Below are 27,706 nucleotides of genomic sequence, written 5' to 3'. Positions count from 1 at the left end.
GAAAATATAATATTGTATACGTATAAGAGTTTGTTTACTTAATAAGTTTCCTATTGAAGGAAATTGTTAAAACGTTCATACTTTTATTGAATATAAATTGTATTGAATAAAATTTATTGTATACATAGGTAGTATTTATATATACTTATGTATGTATATCACATCCAAAACATGCTCAATTTTTGAACATGACGAGTAATATTGGTAATATATGTACATATATAATACAAGCTTCTCAGAATACGGTTGTTTTCACAAATATGTATTCTTAGCATAACGAGGAGAGATATAAAACGGAATACGCAGCTATAAGTATGAAAATGGTGGTTGATGTAATGGTGAGAGTATAGAAATGGCACAATGGGTGGGTCACGTAGATAGAAGAGTGGACGAGAGAGTGTAAAAGGGTGCAAGAAAGGGCACAAGGGAGATGGGTGGATGAAATCAGAAAAAACTGTGTAGAGTGAGAGTGATAATAGTTGCTCAAAACAGAGACGAATGGAAGCGTGTGGAGAGGCCTTCATTCATCCGTGGATAGTGAATGGCTATGAATGATGATGATGGTGACACGTACGTTCAATATTGTCGCTTCTTTATCTAAATGGAAACATAATTTTAAATAATTTATGTACATATATTTTTAAGTGGAATTGCCTGATATTGATTATGGACGTCACAATATTGTCTCGTCGAATCATTATATAGGTACTTATGAATAAAAGTATGAGTAAGCCATATGTACATATGTATTTATATGTACATAGCCAGCAGCATAGCTCGGTTTTTAAGCTTCTGCTTAGCGTCGTGAGGTGCCGGGTTCGATCCCAGGGCCGGGCCTCCAGTGAAAATGAATTTTTCAGAGTATGCTGCTGGTTGGACCTGGATTGTGACTCCAGGTTGATCGTTTCCTATCAGAGCTTGCCAATTTTCTCTGATTTCATTGTTGAAACGGTTCCCGGTAAAAATTGGCCAAAATCCTTCCTATATATACAATAGGTCACCAATAATTTATGTTTGATTAATGTGCAATAAATAAGTTTATGTACGATTTGATAGATGTCTCATTGATTTGCGAGTTTTTCAGTGTCTCGTAATTCAGTTACTTATATAATGAAAAATGCTGCAATATTTGTAATTGGCCAGGAATATGTGTTGTCATAAAAAAAAAAAAAATTATGTATATATGAAAAATTATAATGTAATTACAAAAATATCAGTTGCTTTTGGTAAACAAAGCCGTAAAATATTTTCTAACAATATGTTCGTATAATTTATATATGTATATGTATTACACGTATAGATTTTATTGGTTCTCTGATGCCGTTTAAAGCCCATAATTCTGATATAAAAAACGCATAAAATTATAAAATGGTCAACGTCATTGTGCGTTCGGGCATTTTGAATGCGTTCACCTGGTCATTATTTCGCTGAATACAAATATTATAGAATACTATTTATATTTGTCGATGTACATACATATGTATGTAGTATCATTGAGCGTCATTATATTGTACGTATGGAAGATAGAAGTGGCCACGAGCGCTTTAGAAATATTGCAAAAAGCACTTTGCAAAATTCATCTCACGGCAATTTGTCACGTAATACGGCAAAGTGACAAGTTAATGCATCACACATAATGTCGCGATACTTTAAAAAAGTTGAACGAGATATACATTATTTCGTATGTTTACTGTTACAACAGTTACGTCGCGGTAATTTCTTGTTTACGTCAGTCATTGTAATATGTATGCTATCTTATTATATTTTAGCATTTTTCGCGACAGTCGAGTACCTTTTTTTCCAGTTTGTATTTGCATAGGAAAACTTTGATATTCGCAAAGTTTGCGCGAAGCGGTCGTCTCCAGCTTAACCTGAAGCTTACGAGAAAATGGCTTAGGAGCTTTCTTTGCTGGCTCACTTATGTTCAAAGCTAACGAAATGCACCCGAGGATCATATGTTGATACAATCTAGTGAACACTGTTTTCCTTTGCTCCATAAAATATCCAAAGAAAGCAAAATTGTACAATGCCCTTGTTATCTTAACGTCTGGTTGAAAAGAGTGACCGTATTGCACATCGTTCGACTAGACTACTTATCTCGAACAAAAATGAACATAGTATAATATATTCCATGAATTTAAAACGCTACTGCAAAGTTGTAAGGTTTCAATGTATTTTTAGTCAGTGTAAAAGTATATCAAATTTATAAAACAGTAAATGGAAATATATAGATTACTATTAAATGAAATTGGGAAAAAAACTGTTTTCATTAAAAAATAACATAGGGTTCAGTTTTTGATTAAAAATATAAAAACATTAGAATTTAAAATATTTCATGTCGCACGTTTTAAAATATGCAGGGAAATTTTAATATCTGACCCATTTTTATACACTACGTTGTTATATAACTTTTCAATATACAGTGCACTTTGATCGATCGTTTGGTAAATCAAATCCTATTTAACGACTTTTGTTGGTATTTGAATTTCATATGAAATGAAGCACATATATTTTCCACGGATAATTTGTTCAAAATTATTTTTGATTATTGTTTTTAATATTACATATATACGCAAATATTTATTTACATTTTTCTGAATACACATATTACAAAGAAACCTGGAAAATTCAATCATTGTGCTAATAACAATAAAAATACCATTTTTGTATTAATTCAAACGTGTATTTTATTTTAACAAGAAAAAAAACAAAAGCTTGGTTTATTTAATAGGAAACCTGACTCTTTTGTTTTCAGAGTATTATTTATCTAACGAAACACGATTGCTTTCCATCAAAAAATTCAACTCTCAGGTAATTTAATTTTTCATTTCGGACATTTAAATTATGAAACTTAATATTTCAACCGTGTTAATCGCTTAAATATTTTGTATTCCTACAATTTGATACATGTTTTGCCTCTCAATTTATCGAATTAGCAAAGTTTTTCCCCGCACAAATATTTTTCGCAGTTGGTTTGAAATATCTACTCGAGCGTTTTTACACGTGGGAGCGGCGACGACATTTTATTAAACGTTTTATAAATTGATTCGTATAAATCAGTTGAGCGTGAAACAAACGCGAAAATATTCAATTTTTCCTACCCCATCGCTGTGTAAAACGACAGAGAAAACTATGGCGCATAAAGCTCTCGACGACGACGAACATCACCGTGCGACATGAGAATTTATGACCGACCATAGTCTTCGGAATCTAAGAAAATGTGAAGCTGGACGTCGGAGATGCAACTTTGAAACATTGTACGACTGGCGCTGGTCAGATCTTACGGATTGTCGTAAACTGTCCTCGGACCGAAAATAGAAAAAGAATCGACCGCAGAACTTTACAGACGGGTTTGAATGGAAACACATTTAACCCTACGTACGATCCGTTTCGAATTTCTGTTTAATTTTGTCGTATCGTAATTTTGTGACGTACATTGTGTCAAAGAGAAAAGACGAGTGGTCTAGGCTATGGATATTAGTGGATTTTGAGAGACACAAAGAGCATTGTTATATATAAATTAACACTGCAAAATTTGATATTCTTGTAACCAGACAATTCTATGTACATTGAGGTTGCGATGCAACGTTTCCAGCATGGCTGATAGAAATTGGTTTATACAATGAATGTCATTATTCGTGACGTTGTAGTTCGATAATGAAGTTCATTTCGCTTTGTAAGGTTATTAGATTAAACTTACATACGGAAGAATGATATATTTTTTTCATGAAAAATTAAAACTTTTTCTTTTGTTTAACGTAAAAATATACACACTATTACGGTATCGGCTCTACAGTATTAAAAATATACAATTACATGTATTTGCGTTTCAACTTATGTTTCTCATTAGTCACCTAAGCCAAATTATTAGTCAGCATTCGTTGATTATTGACTAACATTGCATGTTTGTAATATGGTGATTTATGTGTTTATGTAATATACCTATACATACATAAACATACACGATTTGTCATATAGTGACGTATCGGGGAAACCTGGTATGTTACTATGGTGAAATTGTCATGAATTAATATTACATATTTACGTATATAATATTAATATTATACATATGTATACATCTAATTGAAGTCTATAAAATTATTAATAAACCTCCTTACGTTCGACAATAACGTAACGTATCATAGAGGTCATACTCTCAAACTCCAAAAAGATATTTACTTCGAAATAATTAAGAATTCTTATATTCAATTATAGTGGTTAAAATTTGGAGTAGTTTTACTAATGAATTAATAGCTTAAACCTTTTAAAAATAAACTTGATGATTTCCTCAAAATGAATAGGTTTTTGTAGTTCTTTTTTTTCATTTTATTTTTTGTTTTTTTATCTCATTTGATATTTTAATTTTTTTATAGCTTTATGTATAAATAAACTCTCTAGGTTCATAGGCTATATCGTATTTCTCAAATAAATAAATAAATGTTGTTTTTCCGCATTAATAACTTTTATTTACTTCGTATGTGTATTTAGATATTATTATAAATAAAAAATAAAGTAAAGAAAATGATATCATCTCGATCGATACTTGAAATATTATTATGTTTTTAACTAACCTATTGAGTTTTTATAAAGCTTACATACATACATATTTTAATATATAATTTCGCAAGAAACTTTGTAACTATGTACATATGTCAGGTTTGTTGGTAACCAAACAAATCAAAGTTTCTATTTTTTTTTTGATTCAAATAAAGTTAATAAAAAAAACAAATGAATATTTACTATTAGATCCGCCATTTTTAAGCTGTTTATATTACAAATACTGAGCGAAGCTGGGTAAATCAACTAGTACATCTATAAAATATAGATCGAAAGTGTCTTAAAATAGTATATCAAATGCTTATTGTGTAGTAGTCATTTGAAATAATAGCTTTTTATATTTCTATTAGGCGAAATCTTCGTTATATAAATTTTTCATTTCTTTTGAAAACTTAGCGGCATTTATATAGGTACTTTGGTCCATTATTTCACGGGCTCATAAGGTGAGAGTGCCTCATTTCTTGGGCGTGTACTATATATACAGCAGTCTGATTATCTGCTTGCACAATGGCGAGGTGGATGAAAAGTTGTCACGAATGAGTAAAACGCGCGAAAGACATACTATAAAAGGCTCATTTGAGTGCAAGGACTTTTCTGCCATTGAGTATGAATGCGACCGTCACAAATTTGAGTGCCTTAAAATGCTCTTAATGGTCGCCTACTTACGAGATATATTTTCTTTTTTTATAGATATGTATTTTTTTCGTACCCTCTTTCTTTTATTATCCCCATGAATAAAGTCTACACAAATCGAGTGTATCAAAGATTTTGCCTCTAAAAAGCTTCAAGCTATTGGGGTCAACTCGATTTTAATAATGTGAATTTATCTTGGGTCGGATTTATGTAGTTGCAGAAGTTGCGGTTCGATGATTTTTCCGGAAATAATTAGGCAAATAATCCGAAGTTTCTGCATATTGAGCGCACACTAAGAAACTTTAAGCGATAATTGGTGTTGAAAAACTTCGCCAGAACTTCTCATTGCGAAGTAAAGCGGAGCAATGTCGTCAAAGAGCGCATCTACTGGGAAAGATTGTTCTCCGCTGGGGTTACAGTTAAGTCCAGGAAGTGAATGTGGGGGACGAACGTCAATCAAGGAAATTCGCATCGTTAGTGTTTATTTAATTGCCGTCTTTGTCGTTTTTGGCGACGAAAGATCTCCTTCGAAGAGATCTCCGCTTTTTGTGTGAGAGAACAAAGAAAACTTTCGATTGTTAAGCGCTCTCCGGCATCGTAAGACTTTCGAATAAATTATTGTTGTTCGGATCGCACAAAATCAGCGAGGGGAGTAACGGTCTCTTTAAAAATTCACATCTTTACGACATTATCCGTTTCAAACGATCCGAATTCAATAATTTATGTATATTTCGCACAAATATGTGCCCCAGCTTAATTTGTATCAATTTATTTTAAATTACATTTAATCAAATGTGTAGTTTACCTCAACGTGTTTATTGTTTGCAAATATTGAATTTTAACTTGCACCATAATTTATAAAATTTAGTTAAACTACGTGTTTAATTCCATTTTTTCATCAATTTAACAAATAATCTATTAATGATCGAAACATTTAAATTAAGTTTTTCCCGCTATGAAAGTTAATATACATACATATTTTTGGTATCGGATTTTTATCACCAATTTTTATATAAATAAATATTTATATCTATATACATTTTAATTATTTGACAATCTTTTCTAAATAATAACTTCACATAGTATTCATAATACCAAATACAAATTTTAATAAACGTAGAAAATCTGTGGTGATTTCTCTCTTCAATTTTGTATACAATATACATACATATATAAATTTCGATATATTTTCACTTAGCAAATAATGTCTATATTATAGATCATTGTGTTATTCATTTGAATTTGAGACGTTTGCTACGGATTGAAATCTTTTCTGAATTATTTTGGAATACTATAAACAAATTCCTTGAAAAAAAAAGCATAACCATTTAAATATATATACATACACATATTCAAATTTATTTATCGATATTTTGGATAAAGATATGCTGGTGAATGGAAGTTTGGAAGCTGGAATCTATGAATGGAAGTTGGAAATAAATCTTTAAAAAAATATTTTTATTTTTGTACGAAGTTTGGAAGATTTAAAAACACACACGCTGTGTTGACGGCCTTTGAATTAAGTTTTATAAAAAACACAACGTATCTATGTGTTTGCGGCCCATAGTGAGTTAATAAGAATATAGCGGTTTCAATGTTTAGATTATTATTATAAGAGCGCATTTAAACAATGAATGAAGAAAGTAAAGCTTTTGAGGGTCCATCGAACGTTTTAATGTTCGGAAACGGAAGCGTCTCGAGACGGCATTTCGTCCGTTAGAAGGTGAGGGGTTTTAGATGGTTTTTGTAGATACCTCTCGCGGTACACATCCATATGTATGCGATACAGCAAAGTTTATCAGGCAGAAGCAATCTTGTAAGTAGGGGGCGCACTACCAGCGCCATTAATAACGGCCACTCGGCTCGCCGTTAACGGTCGCGTAACGAAAGCGAACGGCCGCCGTTTGCAATTCAAATCGCGACACGGCGACCTTTGTTTGCTGGCCGCACTTGCCCCAATACATATTTAACGCAACGCGGATCAAACCCTCCCATCCCGGACCCAACCCCCATCCCGTCCACTCATCCGACGAAAACCAACTACATATTTATTTATGGAAAAATCCCTTACGGAAAGTCGTGAGGTGCTCGACCGGTATCGAGTGGGCAAATTTTTGAACTCCCTTTTATCCCATACAGTATAAAGTACATATGAATGTATGTATATGCTTTCGAATGTATATGTATGTACATATATACATAGTGAGATCGATCTGTTAAATCTTACCTTATTACCCCTAACGTATTTACATCCATATGTATGTATGTATGTATGTAAGTACGACCTACGTGTACTATGTACATATATTGGAGTATGAACAGAGTTCGAATCACGTTCGAAATATTTCTTAAATTTATTTGACGGTTTCTAATATTGCAATGTGTAGTTTGATTTAATTTTAAGGGGGATTACTTTTTATCGAAGACTTATTTTCATCCATAACTTGAATTTAAAATGTTTATACATTTTTTTTTAGAAGCACATACATATATGTAAGTATACTTACGGATACAGTTAATATTTGTATTATATGATTTTTTAATTTTTGTGTGGTCTGCTGATTTAGTTGATTAAATTTTAAATTAATTATTTAAAAAATTATATTTGCTGCGATGCCATTTTAGGTTTTGCGTAAAGGTTACACGACACCTATGGCCAAATTTGTACATACATACAATGTACTTTATATAAATTTATAATATTATTATTATACATTTTAAATTACATTCAAGTAATGGTGACAAATGAGTATACATAGGTTTTCCATTTATTTGGAAGCGTTTCAACAATGGAATCACATAAATTAGCATACTGTGGTAGAAAACGATTGACTTGGAAATACATATCCTGTATACATATACATATGTTCATATGTTACATATATCCAAGGTCTGGTCAGCAACAACTGGCCAGAGATTGAAACCATGACTACTCAGTTAATAGATTTATACGTTAACTACTGAGCTATGTTGCTGGTTTCACGGATAAGTAGTGTTCTATTACATATGTCTCCGTTATTTATTTTTTTGCGATCCATTGGTTAATCATTATATTTGAAGTCGGACTCATTGGACATATAAAAAACGAGCCTGATCAGTTATTTTGTATTCGTGCGTGGATTTTCAATGCTATTTAAGACTATTCGTCCATAGATCGTGTTTTTGATTAATTATGTGACTTGAATTTCGTTTCAACTTGACCACCGAATGAATATTGTAAAATAAGAAAATAAGAATAAGCAAATAATATTTTTCGTGATAATATTCTGGAAATTACGAGAGTTCAAACAATTTTTTTTATCGTGAAAACTTTCTACGAAAATGGCCTCCTTTTCTTGTATATATTTTTGTTTTTTTTTTCGCGTTTGTGTACGTACTCCAGACGCACAGTCAAGAATTAAAAAACGGCTTTATCAAGGCAAACTTCGAGCATAGCCGTGCGCTTAATGTTTCATAACAAACAGTCGACGTACTTATGAGGGTTCCTCGTTCTTATCATCTACCCATCTTTACTTTTTAACCTTCACTGTACATTCTTCAAGTTTTTTAATCAGACATACAAGACAAGACAAGACAAGACGTTCGTGATTTTTACTTTATTTGATTTTTTTTTCAGCTTTCGACGTCCTTTAATTGAAAATTCAACGCATTGTTCCCTCCTTTATATTTGTTTTTAAATTATTATTATAAAAACACCTACATACATATATTGTAGATGAAAGGAGCGAAATGTAAATGTGATTATACAGTGAAATAATTTATTTAAATTTCTATTATTTACGTCGATCGCCTCAACCGGATTTAAATCAACGTGAAAACAAAAGCTTTGCGTACGAAACGCTTTTCGAATTAATTTCATATAAATATAAAGAGCTCCCGTGGGAGTGGAAAAAATGTTTCGGCATCGTTTTGTTGTCAGGGCGCCTTTTCCGTATGAATATTCACGAGGCGCCTAAAATGGGTGAAAATGGCGCCACTAATGATCGCGACGTTTGGCGCCCGTCCGCGATAAGATAACCGCGTAGGACTTACGATAAAATGGCGCCACTCACCCTTTTCCACCACCCATCCCACATTTTCCAATCCCAAAGGGAAGATTTATCAATTAGGAGTCGTTGTGCTTTGAACTATGCCTCAAGCTTGATTAGTCCCTACCGAGTGTAATTTTGAACGACAGCTTTTTTGTCTACATAATAAATTGGTTTAATTTATCACATCACTTCGTTGAAACTTGAGCAAATTCAAATATACGCAAACATATGTAAAGTGGTTAGAAACGAATGTGTTAAATATTTTCAAGTTTTAAGCAAGTTAAATGTATGTATGTAAATTTTTGCAAGATATTTCTTTATCTGTTTTATGTACAGAAATGATCGACTTTCCATGTTTAATATTATTCGTTTTCTCTTCTTTATTGTTCAAAATGAAAATGTAGCATTTTCAAAAGAAAGATTTTTCCTTGAAAATGGACTTATGCCTTGGTGCGAACGGCAAAGCAGAAACGTCTAAACTTTTGGTAGTAGTGGAAAACTGATCAGTTTTTGTTTGGTCGAAGTTTGTTTTTTATTTTTGACTTGAAAGCTTTTTGCTTTTTTATGTCTGTTTGAAAAATGCCTCTCGTTCGCAGATTACTTCGACGACTTTGTCACGGCTAGAATACAACGTTCAAGAATGGTTGTACAATTATAATCAAGGTGAGAAACAAAATTTGCAATACAAGTAATCTTTCAAAAAGATTTTGATGAATACAAATATATGTAGTCTTTATCCTTAAATTGTCGTCGAAGCGAGGAAAAAAAAGATTCTCCGCAGATTTCGTGGGGGTGGATGGAAAGCTGGTACGAGATTAGACCGTCAGCCGATTACGACCCTCCAGGGTATGGAGGGATCGTAGTATTTCCTCGATTGACCCAATTACCTATACTCTTCTGGTAATTGACACAAGTGTTCTTTTACGTTGAAATTCTAAAGCCCACTACGGTCGGTTCTGATTTTTTTTACGCTTTGTGAACTTCGTACGTTCAAATAAATTCCTTTGAGGATCCGTTTACAATCAAACCGGGAAGCGCTTTGATTTTTATGTGATTCGTCGTTGATGATTATGTCAGCGGCGTTTTTGTGGTGGATCGATTTTCAAAAAAAAAAAAAAATCGAGTCAACGTGACCAGGACTACCCGTTTTCTAACAATATAATATTTTATATTTGAAAAAGTGGGGATTGGTCTGAAGATTTCATGCATGCACTTACTTCCAAGGATTATACTTCCAAGGATTATATCTGGACTCTAAGTGCATTTAGGCTAAACAATGACCGTTATTAGTTATTTCTCAGAATCGGTACGGGAAGACCCAATGTCGTGGAAATACATATCCGAATACGTGACTATACAACAGGTAAACAGATTAGGCGCCCTGAGAGATCTACCCTTTATAAGGCGGTACGTAAGCGATATCATGTCATTCTGGACTTAGCCGTGACACTGCGTGTATCTCCTTAATCATCAATAAATGCTGTGAAACGACTGTTGGCCTTTTACTTGGATCCTCCACCCACCCTTACACAACAATATATTGAATTTAACACATGTTTTCAATTAATATGATCTTAAAGTAACGTTTTTCATCAATAATAATCGTCTTTGACCTTGTCATAGACCTCTAAGCAGGTGATTCTTATATTGTACTTGTGTCTATTAGTATTGAGGTCGACTGGTCAGTTGAAGTTTTAACATCTATATGTACAATTGTACATACGTAGGTAGACGTGCAGTTAGTTAACTTTTAATATGAAAATTTTCATTTTCAGCATTTTGATCTTTTTGATTCTTTTTTTTGATCTTTGATTCTTTTTTGTCAACACGCAGGCATGTATTATGGATAATTTAAGCGGTTGTTATGTGTTTGTCGGCAGATTTGTCTTCCGCGTTAATTTTCACATAATGATAGATGCCAATTCAATCAGGCCGGTCCATTGGCGTGGATAATTTCAATTTATTTCGATTTGTGTCGAATTGTGCCGAATTTGTCGTTGCCTGCGTGCCAAAGTTTGCCTACGACCGCAGTGTTCGCTAATTGGAGTCGAGTGAGATAAACACGTGAAATAATTGCGAAGCCCATTAAACAAGCGGGATCGAGTGAGATTTCAGAGTTTTGCGAGGTGAAATTCGACATTGTTTATAATGGTGTTTTAACAACACACTTACGACGAATATTTCAGCTGCAGCACAACCGCGTACTCAAAGTTGTGATTATATCATATATGAACATAAATATGTACATATGTATGTAGGTACATACATATATTGTCAAAGCAATAAATCAATTGAACAGAAGACGGCGCATCTGCTGTTGTGTTTGAAATTTTTAATTGCCTTTACAATTAATTTGTTTTGCAAATTGTATTAGATTTAAATTGTTTTTTATATATGTATATATGTACGTATGTACATACATATACATTTACCAAGAAGGCCGAACAAGTAAACACAAATGCGCCTTCCTGACCACATTGATAAACAATTTATAGAGTATTTTTACACTGCATTATAGGGACATATGTACATATGTATATGGATAAATTTGACAAACATTTTTGCAGCATTTTATAAATGAGCGAATTTGAGATGATGAAAACTCGAATTTTATGATAAATAGGACTATTTTGTCAATTTTATGGAACCTTTTCAATGAAATCAGATAAATTGGCAGACTCTGATAGGAAACGATTGATCTGGAGCCACATATCCAAAGTCTGGCCAGCAGCAGGGATTGAACTTAGTTGAAGTCATTACTCGCTAACCACTGATTTACGCTGCTGGTTAATTATTATAATAATAATTTTTATTTTACGTGTACTCTATTGGAAATACGTTGATTTAATTCCTAATTATTTGCATGTTTTGACCTCCTTTGATTTTAACCAAGTAACTTACGAATCCCCTCGTTGCATAAGAACGCATTTTATGTTTTTTGATCATGCAATAAAAGTTGAGAGTTTAAATTTAAATCAAAATTATGCTTTTTCTGTCGTTCATTTGAAAACGTGTGCTACAGCCCACAAGGCATGTACATGTGGTGAATAAAAATAATTTTCCTCTATATACATTGAAAGCTAAGATTTTTCAACGCTCCACTGAAAAAAGGTGGAAGCTCAACTGAGGTATTCTTTTGAAATGTTAAGCTTACACACATTCCCGACCTGGGTCTAAACCGAGGTTTTTTCTTTTACGAGCTCGTATAACGGGCGCGGTTCGCAATAGCGAGCACCGTGGTCGGTCTCTGCGGTCGGTTCTATTCCGAATAAAGCTCCCTTTCACCCCGATGGAGCTTTCTCCATGTAAATTTCTTTCGGGCGGGGCGCGGTGTGTTCCACGCTTTACATAATGTAAGTCGGAAGTGACGCCGATCGGAACGTCCGACGCCGACGCCGAAAATGCATGAATAATTTTCGACGCGGGAGACCATCATCGTTCGGATGCTGCGTCGTTTGCGATCCTCTGCCCGGTTCGGAACCCGGTCGTTACGTACCGCTCTCGGTTATGACACGCAAAGCTATCGGCAAAATCTACATTACATCGCCGGTTCGATCGTTATACGTAATTTATCCCCGGCGAGAAATCGGCTATCGTTTGGTTTGGCGATTTATTCAAATCGGGTCGATTTATCATCATTCATTGACTTAGGTCGAAATAAATTTTGAATTTTTAGTGTTTTTCAATTCTCACTGAAAAACAACTTTTTAGAATTTGCTTGCGTCTTTTATTGTGCTAAAAATCGAACCATCTATGATTTTTCTGAATAATTTTCTTAAATATGATGTTGAAAAATCGACTATATTCACATAAAATGAGGTATTCATTTAAGCTTTTATTTATTGCATTTTTCGTTGGTGTTTTTTCATTATTGACCGTTTGAATTTTCTGAAAACTCTATGAGAGTTCACGTTTTTTTCTTAAAGTTTTGTAAATTAAACATACATCCTAAACTTTTCTATCGTTTCAATTGAATATTGGTATATGGCTTTTTCAAAGTTGTTTTCATCTGAGGATTTATTTTTTTTATAAAATTTATAATATAACTGTGGTGATTTAATTTTGTATAAAATTTATATACATATGTTTCAATATGCTATCAAGGATATCTATCTTATTGATCATTGGGTTGTGCTATTCATTTGAATGAAAGGTTTAATTTGAAATGTACATGTGTATGCTATGCGAAAAAAAAACAGTCAATTTCGATATCTGAGGATGTGAAATTATTTATGAATATTATCGTTAAATTCCTTGGAAAAAAGTCAAACCTTTAAAATAGAATACATATATTTATCGATACTTTAAATAAAGATGTGTGATATCTATGAATGGAAGTTTGAAACTGAATCCTTAAAATAATACTTTTTTTATATGAAGTTTGAAGGATTTAATATCACACACATACATTTTATTAAAAACACTGCCTATGTGTTTACCGGCCATAGTAAGTCAATTTTTATTCATAAATATCCTTTATTTAAAATATAAATATGAAAATATGCATGTACAGTGTTGAGAATGTTTCATACAAATGTTATTACATTTACTGAGATACTCGCTTTTATTACTATTATACATAGACAGAACATTAGACGTCAATTGCTATTTAATTAATTCCGCTTTGAGGAATGTGGTAAATTGATGATGTTAAATATTCCGTAGAAAATGTTGGGTGAAATGAACCCTGACGGGAATTATCTCGTTGGTTTTCCTCCGACCGTCGCCGCATGTGCATGGAAATTGTGCGGATCGAATTTCCTCGTGTAAAAATAAGAATTCGTTTCGCATCCAACAAAATGGCATATTTCATTAGTGTCCTTTTACATGGGAGCATAAGAGGACAGGAATACAATTCAAAGCAGTTTCAAAAAAAAAGCAATCATTCTTCTCCGGCAACTGGAAACAGAATAACAAATGTTTCTTTTAGATGAGATTGTATTGTTTTCATCGTTATAAATATTACAAATGACACGTAAAATCAACATAAAAATCGGTGTAATACGCACGGACGCATACATACAGGGGAAAATACTTGACCTCATTTTCAGGCGTAGTTTTATATGATGAAGCATTGCATGTTCGACAAAAATCTACACAGAGTTTACAAATTTTATTTTGTATTTTAGTTACGTTAATTAATGGAATCCTTTACAAAGTAGGTGATACTGAAACATTAAAAATGTTTGCACATGTATACATATACATATACCGAGTTCTTGTTCACTCTTATCTCAATACATAATTTTTTGTACGTATTTGATTTGATTTTTAAATGCTTTTTTTTATTATTACTGAATTATGTTCACAATACATCTTATATCTATTTTAACAGCTACTGATCTATTGATCATTTTCTATTTTATAATTTTTTTTTTGTTAATAATTATAATATTATATTATTCTAATTTACAGCACAATAGGAAAAATAGCTCAAAACCTATTTACAATTCTTATACACGCTAATATATTTTATACATAATTCGGTTTTGTATATATTTTTAATAGATTTAATAGATATAAATTAAGTGTATTGCAATGGTAAAACACAACATCAAGGATATTATTATTTTTTTTACAGATTTTCGATATTTAGAATTAGAATTATACTTTTAGATGTGCATACATACGTACAAAAATATATTTTGCCATAAAGACTACTTGAGAACTCTCTCTAAAGTTACATTATAATTAATTATTGACAAAAAATTAAATTTTATGATAAATGAGGTAAGGTATCGTTTTTAGCCTTATTTCCCAAGTTGAACAACTTTGAGAAACAGACCATTTTGCTTAAAGCTCGTATTTTTTACTTATTGTATTGTTTTTTCAATTGTGAAACAAAGAAAATAAAATTTCCCGGTTAGAACTATTATATTTAAACTTTACACGTCGGGTCAATTTCGAAGTCACCGGGGAAATTACAAACTCTTCCGGCAAACTTCATTTAATTTTCTTATTATTACTATTTACTTTCAACATGATACCAGAGACTTTAATTATCATAGTCCTGTCTATTTTCATTCTGCGTTGATAAATTAGATTAGCCGTCGGATATGAGCTAGTGGTATCTACTGTATGTAAGTGCACCCTGTAGCCGTCACCAGTGCCCGTGGCGAGAAGAGGTCTTCATTGGAGACTGGCATGCTCCCTAGAGAGAGAGACGAAGGGTGGCGCCTCCGACCCCTTGAAGATAGGGAAGCGGGGTTGAGAGGATGGGGGGTGGGAGGGCGTCGGCGCCGGTCGTCTGGACTCCGCGGCGCCTCTGCGTAAAATACACCGCGGAAATTTCCACATGTATGGACCGTGGATGCTGTGTGTTTGAACATCGATCTGCGGCTTCGTTTTGGGGTAGGCTTCTTTCTTGGACACAGCCCAAAATACCGCCACCCCACACTTCTAGTTTTTTTTTTTGGGAAAGGGGTCAAGGTCTTACGTGATCAAAAGGTCACCGAACTAATGACTACTTTAGAGAAAGGCCTTAGGCAAATTACAATGAATAAAACTAATTTTTTTTTAACATAGTTATTACGTGTGATTTATGATCAAAGAATTTGTAAATGGCGTCAATTTGAGTATTTTTGAGGCGGCTGTCTAAATGCTTTTGATTTAAAGCCAAACCGTTTGGTTTAATACCATTATCTATACCAAATATATTACCTTGGAAGGAAAAACCTGAATTATTTCAGCATCTAACTTAAAATTCGATACAAATTCAAAAATGGACATACAATATCTGCGCACCAAGCCATCGACATATACATATGTATGTCGTATAAAAATTCATTGGACTTGACGGTATTTTTGGGTTTGAAAATTCCGTTTTGTTAGACCTGATTATTATTAATCTTACTTAAGAGGTTAAAATAAAAAGATAATTATCTGGATATGACAATCATACATATATACATACAATATACAATTAATTGGAAATAAAAGAAGTAAAATATAATAATCAACTGGAAAAAATTCAAAGAGAGCTCTTTCAGTTTAAACTACATACAAAGCGATACATTACGTTGCATAATTTACAATTTTAAACGTCCGCATTAAATTGTAAAACTTTGCAAGGAGAGAGAACGATGGAGATGGAGAGGTAGATAGTGAACCAGTAGCATGTAAATAAGTGGTAATTTTATTTCTGTTTCAGAATTTGAAGTGTACTCTCGAGACTGCTGAGGAGTGTTCGAGTCAACTTCGAAACATCCCCTAGAAGAAATTATACTTTAAGAAAGCGCAAGCAAGATGGCGGCCTTCGTTGCAAAGCAAATGGTCGGCAATAAGTTGAGCGCCGTTAAAGGTGAGTGCTTTGTAATTTTCCATTTACCAACACTATTGTTTTCTATCGAGTGCAATTCCAATTTAACGCTGCGTTATATAAATTGAACTGACATACCTACATATTGTGTATGGTACGTTGTGTGCAGTATTCGAAACAATAGTGATAATATGCAGATCGACTGATCGTGCGATCTCGGTATATCGGTATTTATGCGATGATTAAATTTTATGTGTGTGCAGATTACACTTTCAATAGCATCCGGTGTAAAACGGTGAATATATGCAGTGATCAATGGCGTCAAATTAAAAAAGTTCACTGTTGTGTGTAAAAAATTTAATTTCGAACTGCGCTTATGAATTTGACAAAAAAAAAAAATCGATCTATTAGTTATAGCTTTAATGAGAATAATCGATGTTAATAACACTATGCAGCAAAAAATCATCAATTTGTACTTGTACTAAGTTTGACCAATGAGATATGAGCGTTTAAAAAAAATGCGCAATTTTTACAGATTCAAAGATTTTGTAGTCAAATTCAAATCAATAACGAGATGTTTTCTCTATTGATTGTGATTTTTATTGCTTTCAAATACTTAGTATTTATTATCTAGCGAATTTTAAAAGTCAAATAAAACATTTTTAACACATTTTTTTGTCTGTGATATTATGAGCTTCTTTCGCAAATATTTTCACTTTACGACATTTTACTCGTAAGCAAGAAGTAACTAACGAGAATCATTTTCAAATTGGAATTCAGTGATTCAAACTTAGTTAAAATTGATTACTCTTCGGTCCGGTAAGTAAAATACGTAATTTTTTGTTACTAAGTATAATTAAATCAAAAATCGTTAGGTACCCGTATTTTGCTTTAAATTAAATTTAGAAGATTTTAAGATCCCATTCTATTTATCTTACTAATAGGTACACTATAAAGATCAAAACATCACCGATGAATGGGAATCGCTTATATTTCTTCCGTCTTTACATAACGGCAATTAAATATGTCGATAGGTAATTATTTTTTAAAAATAATCTACTTAATATATTACCTTATCTTTGTACGTAGTAACGACAGACGAAGTTTTGTGATAATTTTTTTTATTTTGTCGGTTTATTTTGAAATTAAATCGGCAACATAATTATACATCAGAAAGAGATTTTATATGTTTGTATGTATGTAAATACATATGTACATATGTACATATGCATGTACATATTAGCATTATATCCCACCTTACCAAGTCAATAGATTAACAGTGAGTAATGCAATTTAAAAATGTTAAACATTTTTTCGACTCACTCAACAGAGTTTAGTTAATATGAATTATCTTTTCAAAGAATTACATTATACATACATACATACATATGTATGTAGTAACTTTGATTGTACACATTCACATGTGTGAAGATTTGCATACGTGCTATTTTCAGTCCATTCGTTAAAAATGTAGTCAGAGAGAGGTGCAGGTGGAGAGCCCTCGTGCTTCCGGTAAAGCTCGGCGATCGGGCGTCGACGGACGCTAATTGCGTCGGTCCACTTCCGGCGAAAGCCTTCGTTCCGGAAGCCGACACGTAATTGCAACGCCCACCCCTTCCCCTCCCCGAAACGAAATGTTTCCCGATTGGCCCACAGCCTCCGCTCTGATTGCCCCGTTTTTTCACCGACTTCCCTCAGACTGTTTTAGCGATTTCATCCACACTCTCTTCGCCCCCCCCCCCCCTCCCTAACCTTTCCGGAAAATTCTCTCTAACTGGAGTTTAAATATTCTACTTTCGAGTCGATTTAACGATCACGCCAACGCTGACCGGTTGTTTTCAGTAACGAGTTTTATTTGAGTGAAGCAATCGGCTCCGGATAATAATCCGCCGTCACGTAATCCACGTCACAAGTTTTTCCCTTGTAGAGTGAAAGATGTAAATTTCCGTGTCGTTCCAATCGAATAAAATCATTTTTCGCATAAAAGTTTCCATGACGCGATATTTTTCTTCACGCACTATTATTATTATATAATCGCAGAAGACTCGGAGGATTGAAACGTTGCAAGAATTCAATATCAATTTCGGAGACGTTGTACATATTATATTGTATGTGTTTTATTTGCACGTTTCGCATCTCTTTTATTTCATTTTTTTTTTCTGGTGCTTTATTTCGTGCGCGAAGAGAGAAAAGGAGACGTTTTTGTGATAAAATTTTATAATCCTTGCATTCTGTGCAGAAAAGTCATTTCTCGGCGATATGATGAGAAGCGGCGGGAAATCCGAGAAAAACGGCGAAATAACTGCCACGGGGAAAAAACTGCTTCGGTTATACGTGTTTTCTTTACATTTGGCTTATGATGCCTCCTTTGTGCGGATTTCCACCTTGGGAGAATTATCTTCTCTTGCAAAGGGTGAACGCTTTGTTGGATGAAGGTTTATATATCTCGCTATTTATTGTACACGAAATTTCTCAGAACATATTATTTTGATCTTTTTTGTATTATTAATAATAATAATAATATGGTCAAACAAAGATAAGATTTTTAAAAACTTGTACTTTATGCTATATCATATTCAAAATAAAATAAGAAAGTAGGATGTATTGAAATATAAAATACATTTACATATGCGTATACAATTTGTATATCGCTATTTTTGGAATATAATTATAAAAATATTTGTTAATAATCTTATTTATGTATACTCGATTGTTTTGAAAATATATCGTTGAATGTATTTTCATTCAGTTTAATTTAATTAAAATATTTTTGATTTATTTATATATTAATGTTTTATATAAATAAATAATATATATTTAAAACTTAACCAAATATATTTTTCGAAAATTTAGTTTAGAAAATACTTTCATTAAAAGTGAGATGTACATATGTATATATTTATATAAAAGAACAAAATATATACCATGAAGAGGCCCATTATATCTTTTTTGTTGCTCGATGCTGTTAACGGTTCCCCGCCAAGAAAGTGTTTCAAAAGAATTAATGATGTCGTTTTTGTGTCGCCATTTAATGTGCGACGTTGCCTGCCTCTTTCTCTTATATTTTATTCGGTTCTATGTTTTACAAAATTAAAGCCTTTTTCTCTCATAAGCTCCATCTGCCTACTCAGTACGTCTTTCGTTATGCGCGATTTTGTCTAATTATCCCGCTTTAATATACCATATACATTTGCTTATGATCGCTGTGTGTACATACATACATATGTAGGTTTATATGTTTTAATCCCGACTGATACATTTTCGCACAGCAAATGGAAAAATCGTGTTCGACACACGACCGTTGTGCCGCAGATTGTGTTTGTTTTCATTTTCAGTCACGTAACGCGTATTATATCATTATTAGCGAGGTTTGTTTTAATTTTGCACACGATAAAATACAATGCAAATATATCAAACGAATGCCACCAAAAATGTCCAATTTGATATTTGTTCGTAAAGCACGTTTTGGATTATCCACTAGGTTTGAAGTGTTATGGTTGATCGTATCCCTTTCAATATTCGGTTTTCATTTTCGGGAAAAACTCGAACTGGCGTTTGTTCGTACACGTCTTTTTTGCTCACGACCCTCTTCGGTGTTAACATAACTTTCTACTTTGTCTAAACTTTTAATGATAAAAGTAAAAATCCCACTTGCGGGAGGGTTAACTTAGCAACGCCGCTGGTGTTGAAAAATAATAGAAAACTCGACAGGCCCCCGCCCCCCCCCCCCCTCCAGATAGCCTAAATCTTTTTCGGAAGTTGTTTTAATCGACTTTAAAATTACAATAAGGTCCAGATAAAATGAATTTGAATTTTTGCCTTGTACAATTTTACGATCGTTAAATCCCACCGAGGTTGCAAAATTTCATTATATCGTAGTCTGTCCGTTCTATAACAAAACAAAACTTTACGTGTGCTAATTGGGAGTATTTAATTTTTGTAAATGTAAATAAACTATAAAAAATTAATCTTGGATGAAAATGGAAAACGTATATTTTTTATTTTCTGACATGATTTTCAATATTATTTTACTGCAAATATGTATGTTTCTTCAAGTGATAAGTTGCAAATTTCAATAATCATTTGAATTATCGTTTGATTTCAGTACGAATTGAAAGTTTAAAGTTGCATCCTCAATAATTTCCAATTAAAGATTATATTTTGCTAATTTCATCTGAATTATTGATGAATCGGTCCGACACAAAATGGATACTCGTAAACGTACTTCATACTGACCTTCTATTTTTCTTTCAAAGACAATCTGAAACCTTCGAGTATTTGATTTGGCGACAGAAATTTTGCAAATTATTTAGATCTATGTATTTAATATCCGAATTTTGTCAATACTTTTGAAATATTTTTGATTTCATTTTAAGTTGTCGATTTTTAGCGCATATTCAAAATAATTATTAAGTCTTTCGGGGGGGGGGGGGAGGGTGGGAAATTTCTTCACAGCTATCTAGCTACGCAAGAAGACGTCTGCCTATTACGTTTGCACATTTCTCGCCGCGTTTCTTATTAAATTAATATTCGGAATTCCAACGGCTCTTCGGCGAAAAACGTCTCCGTTTTCCCCACACCTGCCCGCATAGGTAGTACTATAGGATATGTATAGGTAGACGATGTTCGTTCGATGTCTGAAGGAGGAGAAGATTCTCGCAGACTGCGGCCTAGAGGAGATCTCGAAGACCCCACGGATTAAGACCTCTCGTAATGTACATTCCGATGCACGTCTCCCCCGACCGAGGAAGGCATTTCTTATTCGCCCCGCCATTATTGGTAAATTCCTGACGATCCGATAATTCGAGAGCCGCACCGCGAACAATATAATGGAGTACGTGCAGGGGCGTCCGAGCTTCGGCTCTCTCTCTCTTCAGGGGTGGTGCGAGAGACCGCATTCTGTGCCACGATTAACTTCGCCCGCGGCTCGTGAAAAGAAATTTTCGCTTTTCCGGTAAAGTTTGCTCCAGCGGCGGTGGCTGTGGAAAAGCCTCTCGACGTCGTCGTCGTCATTGTTGTGTTGTGGGAAGTTTTGACGCGTGTCTTCCACTACCGCCTTGACATTATACGTGCTCAACGAGATTACATTGTTATGCTAAAATCGCACATTTTAGCGTGCCGGTTTATCATTCACACTCTATGAGCAGCGTTTGCGAAATTTTGATTGTTTGTGACGCTTTTTTCCTGATGATAAGTTCGCGTTTCATTAATCAATCATTGCTGTAGGAACATGTTTGTTAACGCGCTTACACAAGTCCGCGTATGAATTTGTTATTCTTTTTTAATACTTTCACATCGATTCATCGTTATTCTTATTGATATATCGATCCTTTGTTATTATTTATAACCCCCCTTCTGCTCCATTTATATATCATCGGGCGAAATACTAGTGAAAAATAAATTCACTCTAAAATTAGCTTATATTTGTACATAAGATATATAATATCGCTATTCTGCCTGTCTGTCTATCTGATATAACGCTCGCCGTAATATAATAGTCGTTTCGATTCAATATACATACATATGTACGTCACAGCTAAAGCGTATATACGAATACAATAACAAAAGAAAAAAAACTTCTATATATATATATATATATATATATATATATATATATATATATATATATATATATATATATATATATATATATATATATATATATATATGTATACTATTTGCTACGAATACTTCCTCTTGGCAGAGAATTCACCGTCATCAATTGAAAATTTATTAAATTAGTTAATTAATTAATTTATTTTTCTATTGGTATTTTGTATTATTTACATGTAGGTAGGTAGGTAGTTTTTATCCTTTTTTTCATATAAAAAAATTAAATTAAGTATATTTAAAAGGTATTTGAAAAAAATTTGAATCGGATCGAAACGATACATTTCTTTTAATGTTTACTTTATCTATGTATGTACGTAGCAACTATAGATGAAGTTTTGTGATCATTAGAACATTCTAACTCGAGATTTTGACTGATTCGAACTCGGAATCGATCGCTGATCACGTTTTCACGATCTAGAAAAAATGTTTGTGTCTGTGTATTTTGGGGATTTTTTCAACACCGTTAGTCCTATCAAACTGAAACTTAGTATCGGTTACTGAAATTCTTCTCGATACGACGTAAATTTTTAAGTTGACTGGAAATGGTATCTCCCCTTAGGTGTCCTCTTTTTTTAAGTTTTTGAATTCAATTATCTCTCAAACCGCAAATGTAAAAGAAATAATAATCTATATAACCTTATATTTTTATCTTTTATCTACTTTTACTTTAGAGAATCGAGGTTTTTTATGTTTTCCTCAAAAACCTTTTGGTTTATTGACTTGAAATTTCATATCTAAGAGTTTAAGCGTAATAAAAAGTTATGTATAAAATTTGGTAACATCACTCAACCAGAAGTGGCAGTTTACTCTTGTTCGATTTTTCTTCCACTAATTCACAAAGTAGTATTTTTTTTAAAACAATATTTCATTATTTTATTTTGACCTTTTGAATTATTTTAATCCTCTTGATATTTATTGTGTATAATATTGAAATTGATTTTAAGTAATAAAAAAAAATGTAACAAAACCGGAACCGGAAGTACAACTTTTGTCTTGTGCATGTTTCCATACTCTCTACAGTGCCCTCAATTTGTATCAAAAATGCTGTTATAGCTATTAGTATTTCATAATGTTGCTGGTATGTGTGAATGTATCTATGCGGTTCAATATCGAATTTTGTTTTGTGATATTATATATTTTATTATATACATATTAGATATATATAGATATTATATATTTTGTGATATTATACTTCTTATATTCCTCAAATTCATAGATAAAGTCATGGGTTGGTCACATCCGAATTTTTTTTATGTAATAACTTAATATGCCAACCCCCTGCGATGATGTCATCGGGTACAACACTAGTAAGATATATTATTAGTATATTGATTTATAATTTGATTATCACTATAATCACTATGACTTATAATTGGAGCCCGGATAACCAAGGTGCCGTTTATTGTTCAAATGTTGTAAATGCATTGTTAAAGGTTTGCCGAACCTTTTTTACAAAGCATTTACAACAATTGAACAATAAGCGGCACCTTGGCTATCCGTACTCTACTTATAATTCTATGAAGCAGGTAATAACAAAGTAAATTTCAACCAGCAGCGTGGACTAGTGGTTAGCGTGTATGCTTACGAACACAGCGGTCACGGGTTCGAGTCCCACTGGTTGCTGCTGGCCAGCTCTTGGTTTGTGACTCCAGGTCAATCGTTTCCTATCAGATTTTGCCAATTTATCTGATTTTCATTGAAATTTTTCCAAAAAATTTGCAACCTTTACCCATTTCTCGCATTTTTTTAGTTTTCAGCGAATTTCGCCGATTCTTATAAAAATGCTGCAAATTTGTCTATAAATGTCTCGCATATTTTTCAGCATCTCGAAATTTGACGATTAATATAAAAATAATGCTCAAAAATGTAAGTTTACCAAAAATTTATAAAAATTTATCTAAAGATGTATCTATAATGCTTTGTTAAAAATTATTCTAAAATTTGTATATCGATGTTTGTCATTGGCCAGGAAGGCGCATTGGGGTTTATCGTTAAGGCCTATAAAGGTAAATTAAAAAATAAATATGTAATACGAAGATGTACACATTTCTATATTTTAAGTTTTACAATATAATATAATATTACATGTCTTGGGAATTTCCGATATCTCTAGACGTTTTCAATGACAATAAATTTTCTGGGAATTTCGCACTCAACTCCGAAAGGAAAATGGAAGAATCCTATCTATAGCGTACGTGCGAGGACCAAATGTGTTTATAATCTACCCTTGAATAGGGGTGGGTCGAATCCCCCAAAGACGACGCGCTCCGTGACTAATACCGTAATTTAACCCCTTCGCCGTGTAAAAGTGCCGTCTGCCGAAAAACGATTCGCCAGATATAATTTGCCGTCGCTCGCAACACACTATGGGATCGTTTTAATTTCACATGATTGTTTTTGTCGGACATGAGCGAGTAAGCTTATATTGATAATTATGTGGCGTTCGGAAAACGGCGTAGGAAAATTTTCATGCATTTTAAATTCCAATTTTCCGCTGCAAAATCGCACTAACGCCACGGAGTCTGCAAGAGCTTTGGCACGAATTTGCACGACGCGGGTCCCCGAGCCACGGCACTCTTGAATGCACATCCCCATTTATATACCGAAGACATCTTTCGCATAATCGAACTTGAACCGTTTATCCGGATACTGTATTCAGATGCATTTCCGTCGTAGTACCTACCGACGACGGAAACGTTTGAATATAATTCGGTCTATTTGTGAATCGGTCTGCAGTGTATTCGAGATAAGATTACTTTTTAATGTTGGCTGTAATATTCAAAGAGCAATCTAAAGTCGTCTACGCCACACAATATATCTTTGGCTCTTAATTGGTCATTAGTAGAATAATTTATATGCAATATTATATGTGTTTTTTACTTTATCTGTATATTCCTATATGTTGGTGTATCAGTACAAAGTGATCGCGAAAAAATTAATCCAGAGACTTTTCTGATTTATTTTCAGTGTCAATTGATAATCACGATTCCATTTATTTTTACTTTTTGTTGTGTCTGTCTATTTGGGAATTATCTGAGCATCGTTAATTTTATCAAACTTAAACTTAGTATCAGTTACTGAAATGTCTATAGTGGTGTTTAAACTTTTTTTATGTATGTACATAAGTCTACTGTAAATCGAAACTCTTCTTATAGGTTTCCTATTCTTAATTTTTGTTAAGAATAGGAAATGAGTAATTTATTAATTCAATTAAATATATGGAAAGTAATTTTGTATGTCTATATTTTCTTTAATTTCATTGTAAATTTCACCGATGGAAGAAAATTACTGCATTAATTTATCAAATTTATAACAATTTTATACAAATAATGTTATAAAGTAGTTATCTTATTTAATCCGTTGTACCATAGAAACTGGCTCATAGTGCTTAAACAAAGGAGCTCAATAAGGAACATTTGTATGTACATACATATGTACATATATGTATAGTACATCCATCGAACGAGTACATCATGATAGGTTTTGAATTTTATACAAGATCCGCTTTTAAAATAGCTTGAAATGGAAGTAATGCGAATTATTTTTCTCTGAATCAATTATATGTATATAACCATGTGCTTAAAGAACTGAGCCGTTATATTTGAAAGTGGCATAAATCCACTTTTCTTCATTTCGAGAAATATCTAGCAATATTTAAAAATACTGGTGGTGTTTTCAAGTTTATTCTGAACATATCATAAGTGATAGAAATTTGTGAATTAAATGAAACAGAAATAGTTCGCCACTTTCAAATATAACGGCTCGACTAATAAAAGTTTCCTAATTTAACATACACATATACACACACATATACACTCAAGCTTACAAACATAAGGTAATTATTTCCGGTACCTTGGTATAATTGTTGCCAAAATTTCGCTGCTGAATAAAGATTCCGCACACATTCATTCCTAAACTTAATAATTAAGTGTTGAATTTAAGGTATTCGTATAAACCAATTTGTGTTGCGTAGATGAGCACGATATTACAACAAAGCTTTGTCGGTCGCATATTCTAATTAGAATTTGCATAAATTTACGTCTGTAATACGTACCTGAGTACATACATACATATATACGTACACAGAAACATACATTGTGCATATAAATAAATACCTGCGCAACTGTTCGGTTATTTCGCATTCTTCGGTTATTTCGCATTTTGAATTTAATATAATATTATATAGGTAAATATATATAATTGCGGACGCAATGTATGTAGGTATGTTTGTAGGTATTTTTGTGGATATATATGTGGCGGACGCGTGGACAAGTATGGAGATGTAAAAAAAAATTCGGATGTAATCAACTTATGACTTTATCGATGTATTCGAGGAATAAAAGAAGGTCACAAAACAAAATTCGATAATTAAACATACATACACATTCACACATACCGGTTATGATAGCATTTTCGATGCAAATGTAGGGAAACTTACACAAGACATAAGTTCTATTTCCGGTTGTCAGATTTTGTTCCGTCAAAATAAAATAATTAAATATTGTTTTTTAAAAACATACTAATTCCGGTTTACAAATTCTGACCAGAACCTTATCAGCTCTAAGTTAGTACATAAATAATACAAATATAAATTTTCAGCTTAATGCGTTCAAGAGTGTAGAAAGAATCATGGTCACAACATTTTTGAATTTTCTAAGACGAAAAAATCTCACTTCCGGTTGATTAAATTTTTGAGTTTTTTTTTATTTTCATCACATTGATACAAGAATTATACTCGAATTTTTTCATGAATTTTGTGAGATAATTTAAATGAAAAACTAAAAAAAAACAGAGGATACCTATAAGGGGACGTACCATTTCCGGTCAACTTCAAAATTTGAAAAAAAAATTACGTCGTTTAGATAAAAATTTCAGTACCCGTTACTAAGTTTGAGTTTGATAGAACTAATGGTGTTCAAAAAATCTCCAAAATACACACACACATTTTTTCTGGATCATGAAAACGTGAATTAGTCAAAATCTCGAGTTCAAATTTTCGCATGATCACAAAACTTCATCTATTGTTACCTCGTACATATAGATAAAATAATAACAATTTTTAGGATACCAGGAGTATATTTTTTTTATTTATTTATTACAGTTAAGCTATAGTGACATTACAGGTATACTTCATGGCGTCACTATAGCTAATATGCATAGGGATGTGGCGTGACGACCAATCGTGTCGATCAGACGCTGGTAAGCGGGGAATGATGGGAAGGGGTGGAGCGTCTGACATGTGCTCCTGATATTGGGCGCCTGACTTGGAACGGGTGGTGTCGGTGTCAGATTCACGGGAGCATACATACATACACACATCCACAAAAACACACATTCATCATTTCGAACGTGTGAACGGGTTGTATTGGCGAGCGTGTAACGTGCGCACTCACATTTTTGCTATTAATACGTGCGCGCGCCTATAAATTACCTTACATTATATTTATATATAACATATAACTTTATTTTAATTCGTGTATCAATTACTTTTGTATCTATACCATCAATTAAAACGGAAATAGAAAATTATACAAAGAACTACAAGTGTAAACTCGAAACCCACTCAAACGGGCTGGCAAAAGCTCTTATAAAGTCTAGTGCAAAAGACACTAGA

The 27,706-nt window shown here is 33.0% G+C and overlaps 1 protein-coding gene across 1 annotated transcript in view; it reads left to right on the top strand.

Annotated features, from left to right (window-relative positions):
- cpx (synaptic transmission protein complexin) overlaps positions 1–27,706 on the top strand; it is a 325,962-nt gene that overhangs the window by 182,044 nt on the left and 116,212 nt on the right. The window contains exon 2 of the mRNA XM_077432721.1: positions 16,349–16,521. Within this exon, the coding sequence (XP_077288847.1) occupies positions 16,467–16,521 (55 nt within the window). The 5' untranslated portion in view covers positions 16,349–16,466. The remainder of the gene's footprint in view (positions 1–16,348; positions 16,522–27,706) is intronic.

The sequence above is a fragment of the Arctopsyche grandis genome, chromosome 6 (assembly GCF_051622035.1).
Source record: "Arctopsyche grandis isolate Sample6627 chromosome 6, ASM5162203v2, whole genome shotgun sequence".
NCBI classification, from domain to species: Eukaryota; Metazoa; Arthropoda; class Insecta; order Trichoptera; family Hydropsychidae; genus Arctopsyche; species Arctopsyche grandis.
This window is presented reverse-complemented; position numbering and strand designations above follow the sequence as displayed.